Source organism: Myripristis murdjan, chromosome 9 (assembly GCF_902150065.1).
Source record: "Myripristis murdjan chromosome 9, fMyrMur1.1, whole genome shotgun sequence".
NCBI classification, from domain to species: Eukaryota; Metazoa; Chordata; class Actinopteri; order Holocentriformes; family Holocentridae; genus Myripristis; species Myripristis murdjan.
Window position 1 is genome coordinate 8,946,272 of NC_043988.1, and position 19,443 is coordinate 8,965,714.

General features: G+C 43.0%; 2 protein-coding genes across 3 annotated transcripts; both read right to left on the minus strand.

Annotated features, from left to right (window-relative positions):
* Nucleotides 1–385: 385 nt before the first annotated feature.
* On the minus strand, nt 386–11,900 carry adora2aa (adenosine A2a receptor a). Of its 2 annotated transcripts, XR_003928703.1 has the most exons (3): nt 11,136–11,900; nt 8,475–9,939; nt 386–396 (listed from the first exon to the last, which is right to left on the minus strand). XR_003928703.1 is itself a non-coding variant. In XM_030059130.1 (2 exons), exons 1-2 carry the CDS (start codon nt 11,471–11,473, stop codon nt 8,922–8,924), a joined length of 1,356 nt encoding a protein of 451 aa, XP_029914990.1. In that variant the 5' UTR covers nt 11,474–11,900; the 3' UTR covers nt 8,300–8,921. The 2 variants fall into 2 exon arrangements, 1 of the variants encoding a protein (XP_029914990.1); XM_030059130.1 differs by lacking the exon at nt 386–396 and having other exon boundaries at nt 8,300–9,939.
* Nucleotides 1,572–3,787, minus strand: c8h22orf15 (chromosome 8 C22orf15 homolog). The gene is made up of 5 exons (XM_030059212.1): nt 3,763–3,787; nt 3,442–3,528; nt 2,795–2,917; nt 1,974–2,045; nt 1,572–1,720 (listed from the first exon to the last, which is right to left on the minus strand). The coding sequence occupies exons 1-5, from the start codon at nt 3,785–3,787 to the stop codon at nt 1,572–1,574; spliced, it is 456 nt and encodes a 151-aa protein (XP_029915072.1).
* Nucleotides 11,901–19,443: the final 7,543 nt, after the last annotated feature.

Here is a 19,443-nt window from a genome sequence, read left to right on the forward strand (position 1 = left end):
GGGCCCCCTGAAAGTTACACAACAGAGCTCTGTTTTGTCTTGTCTCACTTGTCTCAAACGTCTTAAATTCATTCAAAATGCTGCAGTAGACTGTTCATTACACAAAAATAAAGAGTTCATAACTCCAGTAGTAAGATCTAATCTGAAGAAAACAGGGACAAATTCAAAGAGGCTCTGTCTGCTGGCTCAGACCAGCAGGTGTACGTGGTTGTATCCGGTTGCTGCTTTTGGAAGAAATAGTTGTTGCCCTGCTCACATTTCCCTGAGGAAGATCCTGCTGATCAAAACATTGCTCAAACACATTTAAGTAAATCAAATTCTTTGTTTGGAGCTTAACACAGTGTCCTGACTTATGCTAGATTATATTGTAGAAGTTTCCAGACACTTAACCCTGTACTCATACCCACAGATGAGCTCATAACAGAGTTATCCCCTAAATTACATTTCAAAGGCACAAAGTTTTATTTTTTGTTATTATTTTATGATAGCAGTTTACAGCAAGGGTACATGAATAACATGACATCATGGAAGAAAATGCATTGTGTCATGCATTAATGTCTCATGAATTAACAGGAATGAACACAAGCTCAAAGTTTTTCATTCATAGCCTCATGTATGAATAACTTAATTAATTGAAGCATATTAATTAAAGCTCATGATGATGTACTTACCTTTGTTAATGCTTTAATTCATGTGCAGGTATTCATTTATACTGTATAATTTTAGTCATATAATTACAATTTAGTGAGCAGCATTCTTCACCTCCAGTAAAATGATAATTTCTCTGTGTGGTTTATAAGATTTGACCAAACATCCAGAGTAATATATTTTGTTTTCTGATTTGACGTGGCAGGTCAAACGACTTTCAAGAACAACAGAAGGCTCCGGCACACTGGGTTCACTTACCTGCAGGAAAATACTTGAATTTAGCAACAACACAGTTTGAGTCCTCAGACCTTCACCTCTTTTTTTCTTAGCCTGATGAAGGTCAACACGGTGCGTGAGCTTCTGAACCATTTCTCCGACACACCTTTTGTAGCTGTGCACAGTAATGATGATGACAAAATGAAGACCACTGATTAGGATGTAAACAAAACAGGCATTTTATTTGAAAGAAAGTGCAAGGAATGTTCATAATACCCATACATCTGTAACAGCTCCAGTGTGCAGGAAACCGTGTCGTACTGAACTGACGTCAGAGGCAGTGATCATACAGCAAACACACACACAAGGACAAAACAAAGCAGCTGTCATCCTAACTTTTAAGGCCCAAAAGAGTTAATAGCAGAAGTTTACCATGCACAAAATGACAAACAATAAACAATCAAAAACACATGTAAATTGTAATGAAGTTGCAAAATGACCCTGACAACTGAGACCTGAACTTAACAGCCAGTCATGGCCTCCAGCCCAGCCCTCTCCATGTGATCATAAATCACAGGTTAGCAGTGTGATCTCAGTGTTAGTAAAAGATCCTAATTAACTGTTGGCAAAACTTGTAAACACAAACGTCTTCAGCAGCCACGTCATAACAGGCATTGTTTGGCAGATTCTTGCAGATATTTTATCCATTATTTAATTTGATGGCTTTTCTTATTTCCAGAGCTGCCTTTGCCCTGGGTTTTGTTGACAGGACTGTCATTCTGAGCCCATCCTTTCCTCAGGCGCCCAGCCTTTCTGTCTCGCTCTTTATCGGGGTTTGATAATTTTCTCAGCACATCTGCAAAAAATAATTAAGAGAAGACAACAAAAAGTTTGGCATAAACAACCAAAGTCATACTCACAGCCCTTGTCACACAGGTGATCATTTTGTCAATTGGGGACTGGAGGTTTTTCTGAAAGAGTAAATTATTTATTTAAATGTATGTAATTAAAAAAGTTTTTAATTATAGACCACAGAGCTCCATGTCGACTGATCAGCCCAGTGTGGTGGTGATTCTGTGGTGATATGGATGTTATGAGTTTGTTATTACCAGTTAACTCAGGGTGGCTCAGGCTCATGTTATTCAGGAGTGACACATACTTCTGACCTTCATGATCATCACCTGCAAGAAAATAAAGTCATGATCCAGGTCTACTGCAACAGGGTCCAAATGTACAACCAACCATCACAATAACAAGTTTAGCCCAGCGACTGCTGACTGCTCCACTTTCCTGCAGGAGGCGACCAAACTGCAGACAGGCTGTGTCCTAAGTTCAACCTTATTTAGAGACAGTTTATAGGAAGAAAAAAAAAAAACATGTTACCACATGTCATAGTAGGCAAGAAAAATCTTCCACAAAGGCGCAGAAGTCAAAGGGAGGGAGATGGAAGAAATCTCAGAAAGGATCACAGAGACAGAGGAGCCCCGTCCCGGGCCTCTGGTGAAGAGAAACAGGAATTTGTTTGACATAGGTGGATGAGAGAGGATGTTTAAAGATTTGTGAAGGTTTTATTGGTTGAAATTTTGATTTACAGGATAATGTCACGTTTTAAGATTATCTGTTTTACAGGAAGTAGAAGTCATGTGATGTCATGTCATAACTTTCCATTCAGCGTGGCCACAGTTCACCATGACTTCCCATGCAAAGTTTACCCCCGCACCCTCCCAACACTGTATCAATATAAATGTATATAATCTAAAATATGATATATGCCTTTTTGTCTTGCCTTTTGGGAACCTTTTCCATGACAGGCAACACATATTAACATTTTATCAAATTTTTCACAGCAGCCGCAGTCAAATAACCAGAGAGTGTGACCAGTGTGTGTGTGTGTGTGTGTGTGTGTGTGTGTGTGCGTGTTTGGACTCACGGCAGACACGTAGCAGGATGTAGTTTTGCCTCTCTGTGAGCAGGTTGCTGGCCAGATCCACACTGTGCTGCTTCTCCTCCAGATTCATCACTGCACCGCTGCTGTCCATCAAGGCAACGCAGTCTGCAGGAAGCATTTACACAAGACACTCGACATAAAAGTTCCTGAACACATAATATCTGTGATTAGTTCATGCTAATGCAGTTCTTAAAGGTGATTTTGCTGTCACCATCGGTACATTACATCACTTTTGTCCGTTCCTCCACTGATTTTCTTGATTGAAAGTCTCAGACATGTCAAAAGGATAGTAAGTTTTTGCTCAGTGACAATATGCAGGTAATGTTTTTCACCGTGTTTCTTGAAATGTTTGTACTGACAGTCGCTTGCAACAGTGCTCACTACACATTTCAGGCAATTTTATGTCACACTCTATTGATCCCTTTAGAGCAATTGCTTTTCTTTCTCAAACATGGAAACTCAAACGTCGCAGATTTTTGCCAACATGGAATTTTAAACCCATGTCTCCCGGTGTGAAGGCTCCACACCACCTGCTGCCCCAAGCAGAGGTTTACTAATGAATAATACAATCTGTAAGTTCAAATCCTCTACATATTTTCTCCAACATGATCTTGGGAGTTGATGAGTACCTTTATCATCCAAGCCGCACCTCTCCTTCAAGCAATGGACGAAGTTTATCAGCTTGCAGTTGAGGTTGAACAGCTCCATTCTGTTTTCTGCCAAGAAAAACAGATCCTGTCAGGTCACTTTAGATCATCACATGGTGAAATAAAATCACTTGACTCACTGATTCATTATGGAGGAGTTTGCTCTCTCTATATTATACTCAGGTTACACTGTCAAATATCACATGCCAAGTTTAAACATGTATCAACAGGGGTCATTTACTGAAAACTCATCTGATCTTTAAACACAGAAACAAAGTAAGCATGCCCCATGATTTTACTAACCTCCAAACAGCACAGTGACAAACATTTCTCCTTTTGGTGTCAATTGAACAGTCCTCTGTGCAGCCCACCTCCTCTACTGCCACCACCAGCAGCCCAAAGTGCCACAGTGCCAAGTTATGAGCTTTGGGCCGGGGCACACAGGCCAACAATAGAGGCTGTTAAACCTGTGTTGTTGACTACGCTCGATACTTGGTGACAAAGCCTGGGATCCAAGTGGGAGTTCCTCACTGCGTGAGCTAGGCTGCAGCTGCAGGCAGAAAAACAACTGGTGAGGCACTTCAAATGAGCCCGACATGTTCAGTGAAAAGCTGTGAACCAATGCAGAGCCAGTAAAAATGTTGCTCGTGTGCACACATTTTAGCCTTCCACCCAATACACAACACTGTCACCATCATCACCATCATCACAACATTCAGTGCCACCTCTGGCATGCATCCTCCTCCCCCTTTAAAAAGCCTTGTACTCCAGCAGCTACGCGCAATATTTTGATGGAATCGTGCACTTCACTACACATCAACAGAGGAGCATTGGCTCAGCCCAGTCTGGTCACTGGTCCCAGTCTGTGGCGGGGAAAAAAAAGCTTCTTTATCATTCACCCAGCAGCTGAGTTTGAATTCACTGTTCAACAAGAAGCTGTAAATGCTTCTCTGTCTGTGTGGAGAAACTCCATGGATACAAACAACAGCAGCAGCTTCTCCTCGCATTAAAAAGGCTCAATAGTCCGGCGGCTATGTGAAAAATCGTGCACTTCACGATACAAGCATAAAATTTGGCACACTGTTAGAGCATGCCCTAAGGATCATTTTTGGCTATATCGCAGATTTGTCCCGTGGTAACCGTGGAAACCATTTTTCAAAATGGCTGCCACCTGCTGTGATTTTACCTGTAACTCAGGTTCTAGACCACCAAGGATCTTGATCCTGGTGGCTAATCCTACATTTTCAAGGATGAGGAATACAGTGGTACTATTTACAACATGCTAGCAACTTCCTAACTACATATTTCCAGCATTCAGTTAATTAAATAATAGTAAAAACCATCAAAATATGTATTTCGGTGGTAGAGTACACTGTACATGTTTTCTAAGATGTTGACAGATATGCCATGAAATGCATGTGTGCTATGGCAATGGCCAAAGTGGAGCTATACAGCAGTACAGAGAGAGGATACCATTTAGCCTAAAGGCATATTTAATAAAGCCAAAGAGGAAAGAAAGTGTGACAACACAAAGTTACGTATGATGACACAGTCCACCACAGTAGCAAAGGGCACTGCACTGAAGTGCTGCCTCGGCACATTTGCATCTTCCACAATGCCCCTTTTTGCAACCACAGTGGAGGAGGTCATGACATGCCAGGCTTGCCTCTGGTAGTGTGGTCCAGTGAACTTCCCATCCACCTGACAGAATCAAAATAGACTTTGTTGTCACATGACACATTTTACAGGTGTAAAAAAGTGGGTTAAATTATTCATTCATTCATTCATTCATTCATTCTGTGTCCTTCCTCTTCCACCCCCAGTCACCTGGGGAAGGGAGTTCAGGGACTGCAACCATGGCCTGTCCCCAGCAGTGACCAGCTTGGTAGGCTGCCCTCTTTGTATGTAGTGCTGCTTGTGTTGGGGGGGGGGGGGGGTCCACCAATTGTTCTACCTTTTTGGGTGAACAGCTGCTTCCATGATTCCTGGCTGCTAGTATGGTCATTCAGAAATACCACAAATCACTCAAGAGGCTCCATCCAGTCATCTACGGCGTCTGGTGTGGTAGCCAAGGCACAGAAGGCACGGGTCACATCACTGAAGTTCTTCCATGTATCCCATGTCGTCTTCTTACCCCTGCCTCCAAATGATGACACAGTGTCACAACCAGTAAAGGCAAGCAGCATGGTGAGTGCTGATTACCTGTTTTTCAGTGGCAAGGGATGTAACACAAGTTTCCAGGAAGGAGAACAGCTCAGCTTTGTTTTCATCAATATGTAGATACTCCGGCCAATTCCCAGGAATGGCACTGGATGGCTCAATGTGTCAACCAATTCCCTTCCCTCTCTTGCTGCATGTTTTAGCCTTCAGCGTTTCCAGTTAACCAGACAATACCACACAAAATTTCCCACCAAGAGAAAAAAACCTCCCTCTAATTGGCTGGCATCCAGGCCAAGAAAAATCTCAAAGCCTCAACAAGAAAATATCATTCCTCAAGAATGACTGTTCCTTGTTCTTGAGGCTCTACATTGGAACACAAACATGTGATGGAACTCTGGATGAATTCTTTGAGCATGAAAACCAGGCATGTCCACCAGCACTGTCACAAATGGGCAAGCTGAGAACTGGTACCAAGTCGGACTTGGTGGGCTGTTTGATGGACTTTGTTCCTTCACATGAAAATGCATCCACTCCCACTGTCCAGGTCATCATTCCTGTGGTAGCCAAGGCACAGAAGGCACGAGTCACATCACTGAAGTTCTTCCATGTATCCCATGTCGTCTTCTTGCCCCTGCCTCCAAATGATGACACAGTGTCAAAACCAGTAAAGGCAAGCAGCATGATGAACATTGGCAAGGCTACACATCGATCTGAGCCTAATACCCTCGCCATCTCATGAGTTGCTAAATGCCGGAAACTCTTCCCAGCTCCAAAGGCAATCCACAGCTGGCTTTTATAAAAATGCCTTTAGGCTAAATGGTATCCTGTCTCTGTACTGCTGTATAGTTCCACTTTGGCCATTGCCATAGCACACATGCATTTCATGGCATATCTGTCAACATCTTGGAAAACATGTACAGTATACTCTACAACCAAAATACATATTTTGATGGTTTTTACTATTATTTAATTAACTGAATGCTGGAAATATGTAGTTAGGAAGTTGCTAGCATGTTGTAAATAGTACCACTGTACTCCTCATCCTTGAAAATGTAGGATTAGCCACCAGGATCAAGATCCTTGGTGGTCCAGAACCTGAGTTACAGGTAAAATCACAGCAGGTGGCAGCCATTCTGAAAAATGGTTGCCACGGTTACCACGGGACAAATCTGCGATGACCCTATAGCCAAAAATGATCCTTAGGGCATGCTCTAACAGTGTGCCAAATTTCATGCTTGTATCGTGAAGTGCATGATTTTTCACATAGCCGCCGGACTATTGAGCCTTTTTAATGCGAGGAGAAGCCGCTGCTGTTGTTTGTATCCATGGAGTTTCTCCACACAGACAGAGAAGCATTTACAGCTTCTTGTTGAACAGTGAATTCAAACTCAGCTGCTGGGTGAATGATAAAGAAGCTTTTTTATCCCCGCCACAGACTGGGACCAGTGACCAGACTGGGCTGAGCCAATGCTCCTCTGTTGATGTTTTGTTTTCTGTTTTTTTTGTACATAAATATAGTAGATTTTTAGTTTCAAAATTACAATTCAATACGTGTGTGTGTCTATTTTAGGGTGCAATGAAGAATGAAGTTTGAATATATGACCAGCATTAATTTAGACACACAACTGAAGACAGTTACAGCTCTTTTTAAAAATATTGTAGGTTTTTCTAAATCCTTGGTTGAAAATTTACTTAAGCATTTACTGGCTAGAAACTTTAGACGATTGAATTGCAAACTTCAGGAAATGGTTTCACCTCTGCCAAGGACAAAACTGTCTCTGTTAGTTTGTCAGTCTGTCTCTGTGTCAACACAATATCTCAAAATCGAATGAAATCTGGTGCAGCAATTGTCTTTGGCCAGAGGAATACTCAATTAGAGTTGCATGAAACCCAGGTAGGAAAATTTAGACTTTGCTGACATCTAGTGGTTCAAAGTGTCACCATTCCACAGCGCTACATCACGGGTGGGTGTGATCACAAATGCAACAGGTGCAACTCTTACGACCACACACACCACATGTGTGACGTGTGGTGTGGTCAGAGCAACAATATTTTTATGCTATAAAGAAGTAAAATGAAGTGTTTCCCTACACTTTAAGCAGGTTGGAAAATTATTCAGCATTACTGGATGCTTTCTGTGTGTCTATTCTTCCAGAACAGATATACAACATTCTGATGCAGACATCTTCAGATGAACGTCTCATTAATAAGAACCAAGAATCAAAAAGCTGACCTTCTATCCTCCAGTACCTCAGAAATAGGTTGAATTCAGGAATCGCCATGTAGGACAGCAGCAGAGAATGAGGACTTATGGGAGGTCTCACTGGTGAATCTTTAAAAAGCACCAAAGGCCCCTGGGGAAACTATCAAAAAGGAGCAGGCCCTGAGCCCCGTAACCTGAACTCATAGGGGAGTTAGGATAAAAGCTGGGAAAATGAAGAGCTCCAAAGATGGTTTTCCTGCTGTAACTAGCCTTTTCCCAGAGTAAGCAACCCAGATCTCGAGTTCAGGCCTTCTGCCTCCCTCACCTCGCCTCTGATATGAAACCAGACCCTGCGGAAATCCAAAGGGAACCCTGGAGCTTTCCTCTGCAGCCACTGAATAATGCTTGGGGACATTGTACACCAACGTTACGTAAGATAGTGTCACAGAGTAATGCAAACAAATACACTTTGCAGTGAAAATGTTAAAGTATTTATTTTGAGACAAGACTTTGGCCCAATGAACATTGCATCCTACTTATGAAAACAGAGGCATAGAAGGTGACAGCTGCTTTGGACTGAGCACATATTCATTAAGTTACACAACTCCCATGATTTTGGTTTGGGTTTTGCTGCTAAAATGTACTAATGCACAATCCTGTCATTTCATATGTGGCTCCGTCATTTATCAAATGACCTCACAAGTCAACATTTACATGGATTTAATTTAAACACAAACACAATCACATATTAACCTTGAGCAAACATAAACACAGTGCTACATTTCAGCTTTAAATAACCAAACTGCAACTTTTGCTTTTACAAAAGTGAAACACTACATAGTCTTTAACAAACAAAAATAAAGCAATCAATCAGTGGTGAAACGTACTGTCCTTGCGTTGGTGGCAATAGGAATTACATTATCTGAGTGGCATGAGGTGCCATTTCAGCTTTAGCCTCTGACATGAGTGCTGGCCTGTCCATTGATAATGAAGGCTGACACGTCGTGTCTCTGAGCTGATACGAAACATTTCATCCATTCATGTTTCATTCAAAGGGCAAGATGCTCATGAGAAGCGGTGAACGTCTCCTCTCCATGCATCAGGACACCTTGGCCATGTCACTGATGCAGCAGTTCCTGTTCTGCTGGTTCAGCAGTGATGTGACCTGGGCAGAGTAGATGCTCTCCTTTCCCTCCACCGCTTCTGGAGCCAGGCAGCCACACTGCTGCTCTGCATACTGTAGATGCTGGCCCACGGTGATTTGTGTGTGTGTGAGGGCCTGCAACGGGCACAGATCCCCCTTAGGACTGTGGGGGATGATGACCGACAGAGGGGGGTGCGATACTGCCACCAGACCGCCCCCTACAGGAGTGATGTGGCTCGGGTAGGAGCTCTCACAGCTGCTGCCGCTGCTGTGCTCTGTAAAGAAGTCAAAGCTCAGACCGTTTGCCTTCAGTCTGATGGAGTCTGTGATGCTGTTATGGGTGGAGTTGCGCTTGCTGCTGCCGCTCTCCATCAGCTCATGCCGGCCCAGGATGTGGCGCCGGATGATCTTACGAAAGGTTTGTCTGAACTCTCGGATGCGGTAGGCGTAGATGAAGGGGTTGACCACAGAGTTGGCGTGGGACAGGATGATGGCCACGTACATGATCCAGAGCGGAGGACGAGGACAGTTGGGGCAGAAGAGGGTGAAGCAGTTGATGATGTGTAAAGGCAGCCAGCAGGCGGCGAACAGCCCGACTATGATGGCCAGAGATTTGGCTGCCTGAACCTCTTTCTGCAGGATGGAGCTCGACTTCTCCCCGTGAACAGCTTTGAGTTCGATCAGCTTCAGCTGGTGGCGAGCTGCCATGAAGATACACAAGTAGATGGCCAGCATCAGCAGCAGGGGGATCAGAACACAGCCGAAGAAGTTGAAGTAGACCATGTATTTCATGTCCACCACCGCCTCAAACAGGCACTTCATCAGGCCGGGCGAGCAGGTGCTGTTCATGTGCCGGTCAGATGGGTAGACCTTGTGCCATCCCATCATGGGGGTCAGACCGATGATGATGGAAAACACCCAGCAAATGGCGATGATACCCCGTGCCCGCTGGCCCGTCACCAAGCTGTTGTACCTAAAAGGAGGACAATACAGATTACAAACTTTAGGCCAGCTTGTTACATTTTTTTTTTCCAGCTGGGTACACCCATATTTAAAATGCATGTATTAGAGTGCATACAGGACACAGTACCATAATCTTGCTATTTCTAAATTTTGGATTTATGAAGCTCTCCTTGGCGTATAATTGTTTCAGACGGTCGCTCGGTGGAAGCGTTTCTCATCCAAGAACTAACACAGGGATAAACAAACAAATTGTCAGGACCCTTCAGAAGGAGAGTCTATTTTAGGTACGCCTCTTGCACAGTGTGGGAGAACAGCTGAGCCATTCAGCCTGTTCTGTCACATTCTTGAGATGTTAAAGTGCAAAGGTTAATGCTGCAAAAACAACCCCCCGACCTCAGGGATGCAGACAGACACACAAACCACGGCACTATCTCCAGCAGAGGGAACTGTGTGAAAACTGTGTCAGGGAAGTAGGAATGTTGGACGCGATGTGGAACCGTAGTAGAGCATTTAAATACGGTGAGGTCACTGTGTGAGCAGGGGGATCAACATTTCTTGATGAGTCCAGTGATGTACTACAGATGACCTGAAGTGACAGGTTTACTATCTATAGTCAAACCGTCCTTGGAAAATGTGTATGCTTAATTGAAACTGACTTGCATCAACCAACATAAACACAGCGTCTGACACGCGTTTTATTTTTTTTCCAGTGTTATTAGAGTAAAGTTTAAGCTGGGGGATACGCCGTCTGGATAAGCAATTAGTCCGAGCAAAATTCATTTTACTGCTCCAGGGAGACGGTGCCTCATGGGAGGCTCCATATCTGGACGCATTCATCCAGCCAGAAGTTTCTGGCTCAAATATCCCATTCTTACAAACAGATAGAAATGGAGGGGGATGTTAGAAAGTTAAAGCTTTTTATTAGCCTTCCATTGCTTGAGACTAATAAATACATTGGGACTTTTATTGCCACTTTTGATGCACCTGCAGCAATAAGAGGGAGGGGGTTCTCATCCAAAATAAGACATCAGTCTTTTAAAATAAAGTGACACCTCTTAAAAAAATGCTTAATTGCACAAGGACAAAACAAATGATGACATATTTACAAGATAAAATGTGTCTTACAAACTATGTTTAGAGATATTAAATAATGAACTTCAGCCCTAGAAACAGTCTTTATTTCTGCCCTTTAAGCGTTGCACTGACCTGAGAGGTAACTTGATGGCGATGTAGCGGTCTATGGCGATGGCCAGCAGGCTGAAGATGGAGCTCTGAGTGAGGACCAGCACGAAGCAGGCGATGAACAGGCAGCCATAGAAGTTGGAGCAAAACCCCGTGCTGATGACGATGGCGAAAGGAATGGCCAGGACGCCCACCGCTATGTCCGCCACCGCCAGGGACACCACGAAGAAGTTGGTGATGCTCTGCAGGTTGCTGTTGAGGCACACGGCCCAGCACACCAGCACATTGCCCAGCACGGAGAAGACGGCGATCAGCAGCTCCAGGAGGATGTAGAAGGCAGTGGCGGTGTTGTGCTCGTGCATGGTGAGACAGAAGGCGAGGTCACTGACAAGGAGGGAGGAAGCCTCGCCTCAACGACCATAGCTGCAGCCTGGCAGCCGCTGACCTCTGCCCCCGCGCCCCCAGCACCTCCACAAACATGGAACTCCCTGAGCCGCGGTGACAACTCCTCCACACCACTCGGCTCGAAAAACACTTGGCAAAAACCTCCTCTGAGCTCTATTCAGCTCCGCATGAAGCTTTGGAGGCTTTGATCCTCGTTCCACAAACAGGCTCCATTCTTTTCCTCCGAACGCTCCTCTGCTGCCTTCTCCCCCCTCAGGTCCTTCCCCTCAGCGCTTCACGATGCAGGACTTTTTCCCATGAACTTCTCGAGGGGCTGAGACGATGCCAGGAACACGCATCACATGGACATCATGTTGCTGGAGATAAAGAGGTGTAGAAGTGAAAGAGAGGAAAGGCGTTTTCTTTTTTTTTTCTTCAAAAGAGGAAGTGAAATTGCATTTCAGCGTGCTCCTTGCATCAGATAAGTTACAGTGCTGTAGGCAGGAGACCACTGACACTGCGGACCAGCTCTTGTTTCTAATGTCATCACTGAGGATTCATATAGTAAAACATCCTCTTACACCTATATTACACTATTATTAATCAGAGTTAACCAAATGTAAGAGTGTGATATTAGGCCATTTTTAAATCCACTTCTTTGTAATAAAAATGCTTCTTTTCATGGCAGTGACATGTCTCAGAGTTTCCTCTACCACTAGACACACAGCCATGAAGAGCTTTAGTGTCCCATGTTGAACTAAATGCTTTTTCCATAGCTTTTTTTTTTTTTTTTCAACCCAGACGAGACTAAAACTGTGGGGAAAACACTGAATATTTGGGCTTAAAAAAATAGTCAAAATGATGTGAGGCATCCTGCATGGTGGTTCAACCTTGCTGCAGAGGCCCAGGTTGGATTCTGGCTTGAGCCCTTTGTCCGCCTCTTTGCGCCCTGTATCTCTCTTTCCTGTAATGATCTAATACAGCAGAAACGCCCGCGAGCTGAAATACATAAATATTGGTCTTTATATGGACCTTGGAAAGCCCTTTCTGCAGCACATATGAAAGTCCAGTTTGGTGGGGTTTTGGGTTCCTGGTAACATTTAAAATCAGCCCCTGCTGACCTCGGAGCAGCCATGGGAGAGCGGTTTGTGCAGACAACATCAGCACTGAATATACATGCAGCAGCGCTCTGGGGACACCACTGGGCTTATCAGGAATGTAGGCCTATAACACATCAAGTTCTTCCTTACATGTGACTGTTAAATATTGAAAAGCAGATTTTACAAACAGCTAATTGATCGCTGAGATTGTCTTGATCATGTTGGCACTGGGAGAATCTAGTGTAACCTGCATATATGGGGGAAACAAACCATAAAGAATAAAATGAATGGCTATCAGTGTCCGCTGTAGTGAAAATACATAGCCTTTGATTCATGTCAGATATTGTTACCAAGTCCATTCCTCATCAGGGAATTACACAGTTAGATTCCAGGAGATCTTGGTAGTGACGGAGGATAAAATAGTGACAAACAGAAATCTCTTGTTTTTGCGGAGGAGTATTCCCTCAGAGGGAATGCTTCCTGAGGTTATGTGTAGGTTTTAGGAGATAACAGCTGTGCTGGAACACAAAGGTCTTTGCTCTCACAGTTGAGCTTTTCCCTTTGGGTCGGACAAGACCTTTTTTATTATTAATATCAAAGACTTGTTATTTCCAAAGTCTGTTTGATGATTGCCATGTGATTTTTTTGGTTCACTGTATTTGTCTCACAACTAAGATTCTGTACATGTTACTTGACTGGGCCCAGGGTATTTAGGTATTTATTTATCTTTCGGTTGGCCATTGTATTGTTTCGGATAATTTCTCCAGAACAAATTTCTCCTATGGGACAGTAAAGGAAATAACGATGTCTCTTGGATTTTTACAGACCTACAGCAGTGGACCGACTAAGCTTGTAGTGCCTCCTACAATAACAAGCAGTCCACTGATGTAACTGTTAAACACATCCCTGAGGGGAATACTGACAAAAGAGAGAGATAAACTCTTCAATGGAAAATATTCTGTTACGCAGTCGTCCTTGTATCCGGTTGGTAAATCACCCACTGAGTATGAGTAGTCAATAATTAGTAAGTGGAATCAAAATGCAAGTTAGAGATAGAGATCAAAGTGAGTACACCTGACTCACTTTGCCCTGCAACACTTTGTCCTCATGTGTGCGGGACGTGCAGAGGCCGCTGTGGTGCCTCGACAGTGGCAGGAAGCACCAGAGATGAAAAACAACTGGTTCTGCAGTCAGAGGACGAAGCTTCACGCCCGTGTGGCGACAAGTGACAGAGATCCGGCTGAAACACTACCAGTTCCTGTCGATGAGCTGGACCTCACAGTTTCAACACAGGAAGTGATAGTGTCACTAACGGAGAAAACAAAACAACAACAACAACAAAAAAAAAGCTGCACACAGGGCTGCATGACCTGAGTCTCTTCTCCAGAACATTCTTGATGTCTTGGACTTGTCTCACTTTTCCTTCCTGTCCTGTTCCAGTCACCTCTCATGCTGAAGAGTTTACTGCAGAGCCGTAACAAATAGTATTGACTGATTGAATTATTGATTAATTTTGTGGGTAAACTAGTTGAAAATAGCCTACATGATATGTGATAAAACTACTAACAATCATTGCACTTCATTTCTTTGCAGCTGTGGTTATTGCGATGACCTGCTTTATGATTAGGTGATATTGGACTGTTTTATGAGTCAAACTAAATCTGAACTGGAACACTGGGGAGTTTTGTTGCTTTGGCTTATAGCTCTTTTAAAGGGATTAGTGTTGGAAGTTAGCTTTGGCAGTAAACACATGTTCAGTGCATCAGACTTTGTGAATGCAATTGTCAGTGGTGCCTGTAGTTGCCCCTTACAAATAAACAACTAAACTGCACTAGACACATCCATGCACATTTGACACCACAGGAAAGCATTAAAATATCGATTTCCACTGTGGTTTTCAATGCATACTAATCACACATCGAGACAACATCTCAGCTTATCACCTGTATCATCTTCTTAAACTTTTTTTATATATATATGTTGGAAAGATACATACATTTTTTGTCTATTTTAGGATTGAAATTGTTCTGGTCTCTTCTTCTTGACTTGATCTCTGGACCTGGTTTTGGAGTTGGATTCAGATCATCTTCACAACACCCCTGACTGTAAGCAGCTAACACAGGATATGTGACTGAATTCATCATAAAATGCTCAACAGTGGGCCCTGCTGGATCAGATGTTCAGATCAAAACCGAAGATGTGGAATAAGGATGACTTATTAGTGCAAAAGGGGAAAGAAAAGAACTAGATGCATGTTCAATAGCAAAATGCAGTTGATTTGCTTAACAACAGCAGCAGGCAGCATGACTCCCTCTCTTCATTATTACACTGTACTTAAAAGGCACCATCCAAAAGGAAGTGTACTAATCCTAACACACATTTTACAAGGATGATATACAAATATGACAGCCACATTACTGCCTTTAAAATATCACAGAGCTACAACAACAAAACCCACCAGGAAATCCAACAAATAGCACAGAGGGTACAAAACATACAACAGGAGGAAGTCACTATTTAGGGTACATAGACATGTTATGAAGTTTGTATAGTTATAGTATAGTGATTTTTCTTCAGGTCCTGTTTCTCCTACACACACACACACACACAAACTTCCATAATCACCTCTCAAATGGCAGCGCATCTTAGGCTGTGAGTCACATGTAAGACATTGTTGTGGCTGCAATCTATCAATGTGCTCTATGTTTGCCATACTATACGTTAAGTTATACTAAGTTACAGTAAAGCAAGTTACACATAAAATCCAGCGATTGGTGATTTGATGTAATTTGCGCAAACTCTGAATTCGACAAGAAACTTTTGCCATCAAAAAAAAAAAAAAAAAAAAAGATACTTACGTGTTTTGCTTCACCAGACGTGTTTGAGATATATTTGTGATAATGATAATGATATGATCGTCCCTGAGTGACCATATGCAAATAGTTCTTTAAGATCGCGCACCAAATCGTGTCCGACACAAAATCATGAGCAGATGACTATTTCCCACCGAGCCGCCGCTCCCCGCCGGGACAGTGAACTGGTTTCATTCTGGTTCCGCAAGGCGCTTATGGGGTCGACTCAGGCTCCACCAGCTGGGTCCGTGTCAAGGAAAGTCAAAAAAAGTGCAAGCAGTCCCGGTCCAGTTAACGTGTCCGGCTCGGGAGCGCAAACCAAACAGCTTCTTCTCTGGATGACTTCAGACAGATGAGGCTGGAAGTGTCTCCCCCTCCCACCGCCCTCATAAACTGTAAGCTGGCTCAGTTCCCTCCGCACGCTGCGTGAGACCAACAGAGCAGGTAATAGGGGTGTGTGTGTGTGTGTGTGTGTGTGTGTGTGTGTGTGTGTGTGTGTGTGTGTGTGTGTGTGTGTGTGTGTGTGTGTGTGTGTGTGTGTGGTGTGTGTGTGTGTGTGTGTGTGTGTGTGTGTGTGTGTGTGTGTGTGTGCAGCTCAATCAGCTGAAGACAAATTGAACACAAGAGAAATTGCTGTGAAAGCTTTTGTCAGGTCTACATGTATGGCCTGTGTTCAGGTTTTGTCACAGTGAATAAAAACTGTCTAGTCATGAGAGGGGCGGCTCAGGGCCAGAGCCCCTCACAGCTAATCACTGCCGCAACGACACGCGCTATTCATTAACTAATGATGCCATGAGACAGAAAATTGAATTCATTACATGTAATTGTATGAAAATGAAAAATGGTCACCAGTGTAGTACTGAGAGCATGCATTGCCTCTTAGATGATTCTTTTTTTACAACTGCTTTTATTGATTTTAATTTAAAATAAATAAATAAATAAATAAAATAAAAACACAATAAAAACTAACATGCTGGTTTCAATGGTCTTTTATTACTATTGCCAGAAAAATAAAGCCACATAAAAACAGACAGCCTTTTGACAGTTGATTATTGTAATGGTGTGCACTTAATAGCTTAGTCCCTTTACACTCTCACACACACACTCTCTCACAAACACACACCTGATCATTCAGCTTCGTCAAGGGACACCTTCAGCACTTCATGTAGTGGTGATCATGATTTTCTCAAAAACAGAAAATCATCCATACCTTACACAACCTTTAATCAAGACTGTGAAACGTGGCATGGATGGCACTAAGTCATGGAATTGTAGGCAACGTAGAGAGAGAGAAGAAGAAGAAGAAGAAAGGACACGAGGAAGAAGGTTCAGTGGAATTCTCAGAGCTTTTTCAAGTAAACAAAAAGTGTAGCATGAAGGAGTGGACCCAAGGTCAAAACAATATCTTTTTCACATTTGTTTTGCTCGTTGTGGTAAAGTGGTACACACACGCAGGGCATTAGACATAGCAGCTCAGGTCCCAGCTCGTGGTAACAACGTGACAACTCCCTCAACACCGGATCATGTCAAGGTGGAATGTGCTTCTTCGCCTCGCCAGCCGCCTGGTCTCTCCTCGACGGCAGGCTGGGATCAGTGCTCATCAATCACCCCGTATCAGCACACACTGGAACACTTAAAACACCAAGGATCACTGGAGAGTGATCAAAACACATTCCACTTTTACTGCTGACACACACACACACACACACACACACACACACACACACACACGCACACACAGACACACACGGTATTGGGAGCAAGGAATACATGAGCCAGCATTGGAATATTGTCTCAACTGTGGTGGGCTGATCACCTTTACCATCACGGCGTCAGGTACTCCATTAACAGAGCGCCTGTACTTTCAAATGTCAACACACACTCACTCTCTCAGCAGACTTTTTCCTTGAACCCCACCCCCAAACCCCCAACCACCCACCCCCTCACACACATACACACACACACATGCACAAAGACAAACCGAAGTTGCAGAAAGTTCTTGTGCTAACTTTTGCTCAGTGAATGTCTCATGCAGCTACAGACTGTGGTGATGTGGCTTGGCAAACCGCAACAGGGGATGTGCTTCTAAATCTAGGAAAAAAAAACAAAAAAAACGTTGCTCCTGATGTTATAGCAAAATCGGACCCAACTCAAAGCTGATTTGATCCCTGGACACTCTGAATTTTAGTTACCTTCATAAGACATGTTACAGGGAGAAAAGTTTGATCTCTGATATTGCAGTTTCCCTAGAATGGTTGATTAAATATTAGCATTCCTTGAGGGAAAAAAAGACCTTCAGTGAGAGACAGTGAACAAGCCATTTTGAGGAAACTGAAAGACAAATTTAGAAACTATTTCCACACTGTGACAAGTTCCTGCGGAAAAGAGATAACTAAAATTTGAAATGTCATGGTATCACTTAGCGGGAGCCTCAGCTGAACTGTTAAGGCAGGAAATGAGTGTGATATTAAAAAAAAAAAAAAAAAAGCTTATCTCAGTGCAGCTATGTGTAGTAGATTCATGTACATTTCAGAGACATAAAAAAGCAGTGACCTCACTACAATGATTGAAAAACCATGCAAATAAATACAATTAAATTGGTATGTAGAGGCACAGTAAGCACTCGGTGGCCGAGCAGCATTATAAGAACGCTGCTGACTGAATTTACACAAATGAAACACACTGGGTGCCATACAGTATCCCTATAGTAATGCTTAGTTATACTAGGAATTGAGAATTTCAAATACTAATAATCTAACAGCATCTAACACACAAAATAAAATAAGTCAAGAGCACAGTGAATTCTCGAGCCACTTGTACATTTCTTGTAGTGTATACTGTACGATGTGCAAAAAGAAAAGGTTTTTGTTCTGCTGAGCCGATGCAATAGATCAGTGTTTTGTTTTCTTAAACTATGAATGTGTTTCTTTTGGAATCCCACAAGAAGAGTAGGAGTATGTTAACTTTTCCTAATTTGATTCCCAGGCTGATAAAGCTTAAGGGACTCAAATCTAGGACAAGAATCACAGATGACAGAACACATCGTGCCAGTAACAAAGAAAAAAAAAAAAAAGATGTGGTCCACATGCTATCTTAGGAAGAAAAAAAAAAAACTGTATCACTCTAGTCACTCACATTTTGGCTATGATCAACAGAGAGTGTTCCTATGTGCCTAGTGAATGCAAATGTTTCATACCAAATGCAAGTTGTTAAAACAGACCCAGAGGAAAGCAAACACTCACAGTACGGCAGCTGGAAGTCTACAGTTGAGAACACACCAAATTAATATTTAGTACTGTGTAGCTGTCCACTGTTACATATCTGTGCTTGAAAATCATCAAAAACCATAAAGAATGTGTTAGTGTTGCTAAACAAAATGTTCCCATCAGAGTGCGTAGTGGTGCTGTTCAACACAAACACATTCCCGTGCTGGAAAAACAGCCGCTCGTTATCAGACAGGGAAGCGGAGACCGCGCTGACTGGATTAAGCCCTCAGTCAGTTTTGTTGACCAAGCCAGCAATCAACCACCTAAAGGCTTCAAAACACATTTGGCACCTCCTAAAATTCCTCAGCTTCATTAATAGTAAAAAGACACTGCCTCTCGGTAGTCCTGGCCCGTACAAAGAGCCCATCTCCTTTCTCTCCTGCAACATCATTCAGACAGGCACTTGATCCATTAAATGAGAGGCATCTGTATCACAATAAGTCAGGAAGACCTGGTGCAAAAAAGGCTGTGTCTGTCTGAACTCCATTCAAGGGAAATTCATTATTGCCAGGATTAAGGGGGATTACACCACAACTGACATTTAGGTTGTTATTCTGCAAAAGTAGATATTTTTCATCATATCTTCAGAATGAAACAAACAGGGAAAAAAAAGAAACACTGCGAATTTTGCAAAAATAGCAACCTAAGAGCTCATTTTGATGGAATGCTCCTTTAACAGACGGTGCACCCTGGATATCGAGTGTGGAGGAATATTATCTGGGAGGATCCT

Bases quoted from the DNA above. Each gene is read 5' to 3' on its own strand.
- adora2aa (XM_030059130.1), bottom strand. From the start codon at position 11,473: ATGCACGAGCACAACACCGCCACTGCCTTCTACATCCTCCTGGAGCTG. The intron at 9,940-11,135 runs GTCAGTGCAACG...TCCTCCTTTTAG, and splicing joins GCCATCAAGTTACCTCTCAG to GTACAACAGCTTGGTGACGG.
- c8h22orf15 (XM_030059212.1), bottom strand. From the start codon at position 3,787: ATGTTTGTCACTGTGCTGTTTGGAG. The intron at 3,529-3,762 runs GTTAGTAAAATC...TTTTCTTGGCAG, and splicing joins TGTCACTGTGCTGTTTGGAG to AAAACAGAATGGAGCTGTTC. The intron at 1,721-1,973 runs GTAATAACAAAC...TATTTTTTGCAG, and splicing joins GAGCCACCCTGAGTTAACTG to ATGTGCTGAGAAAATTATCA.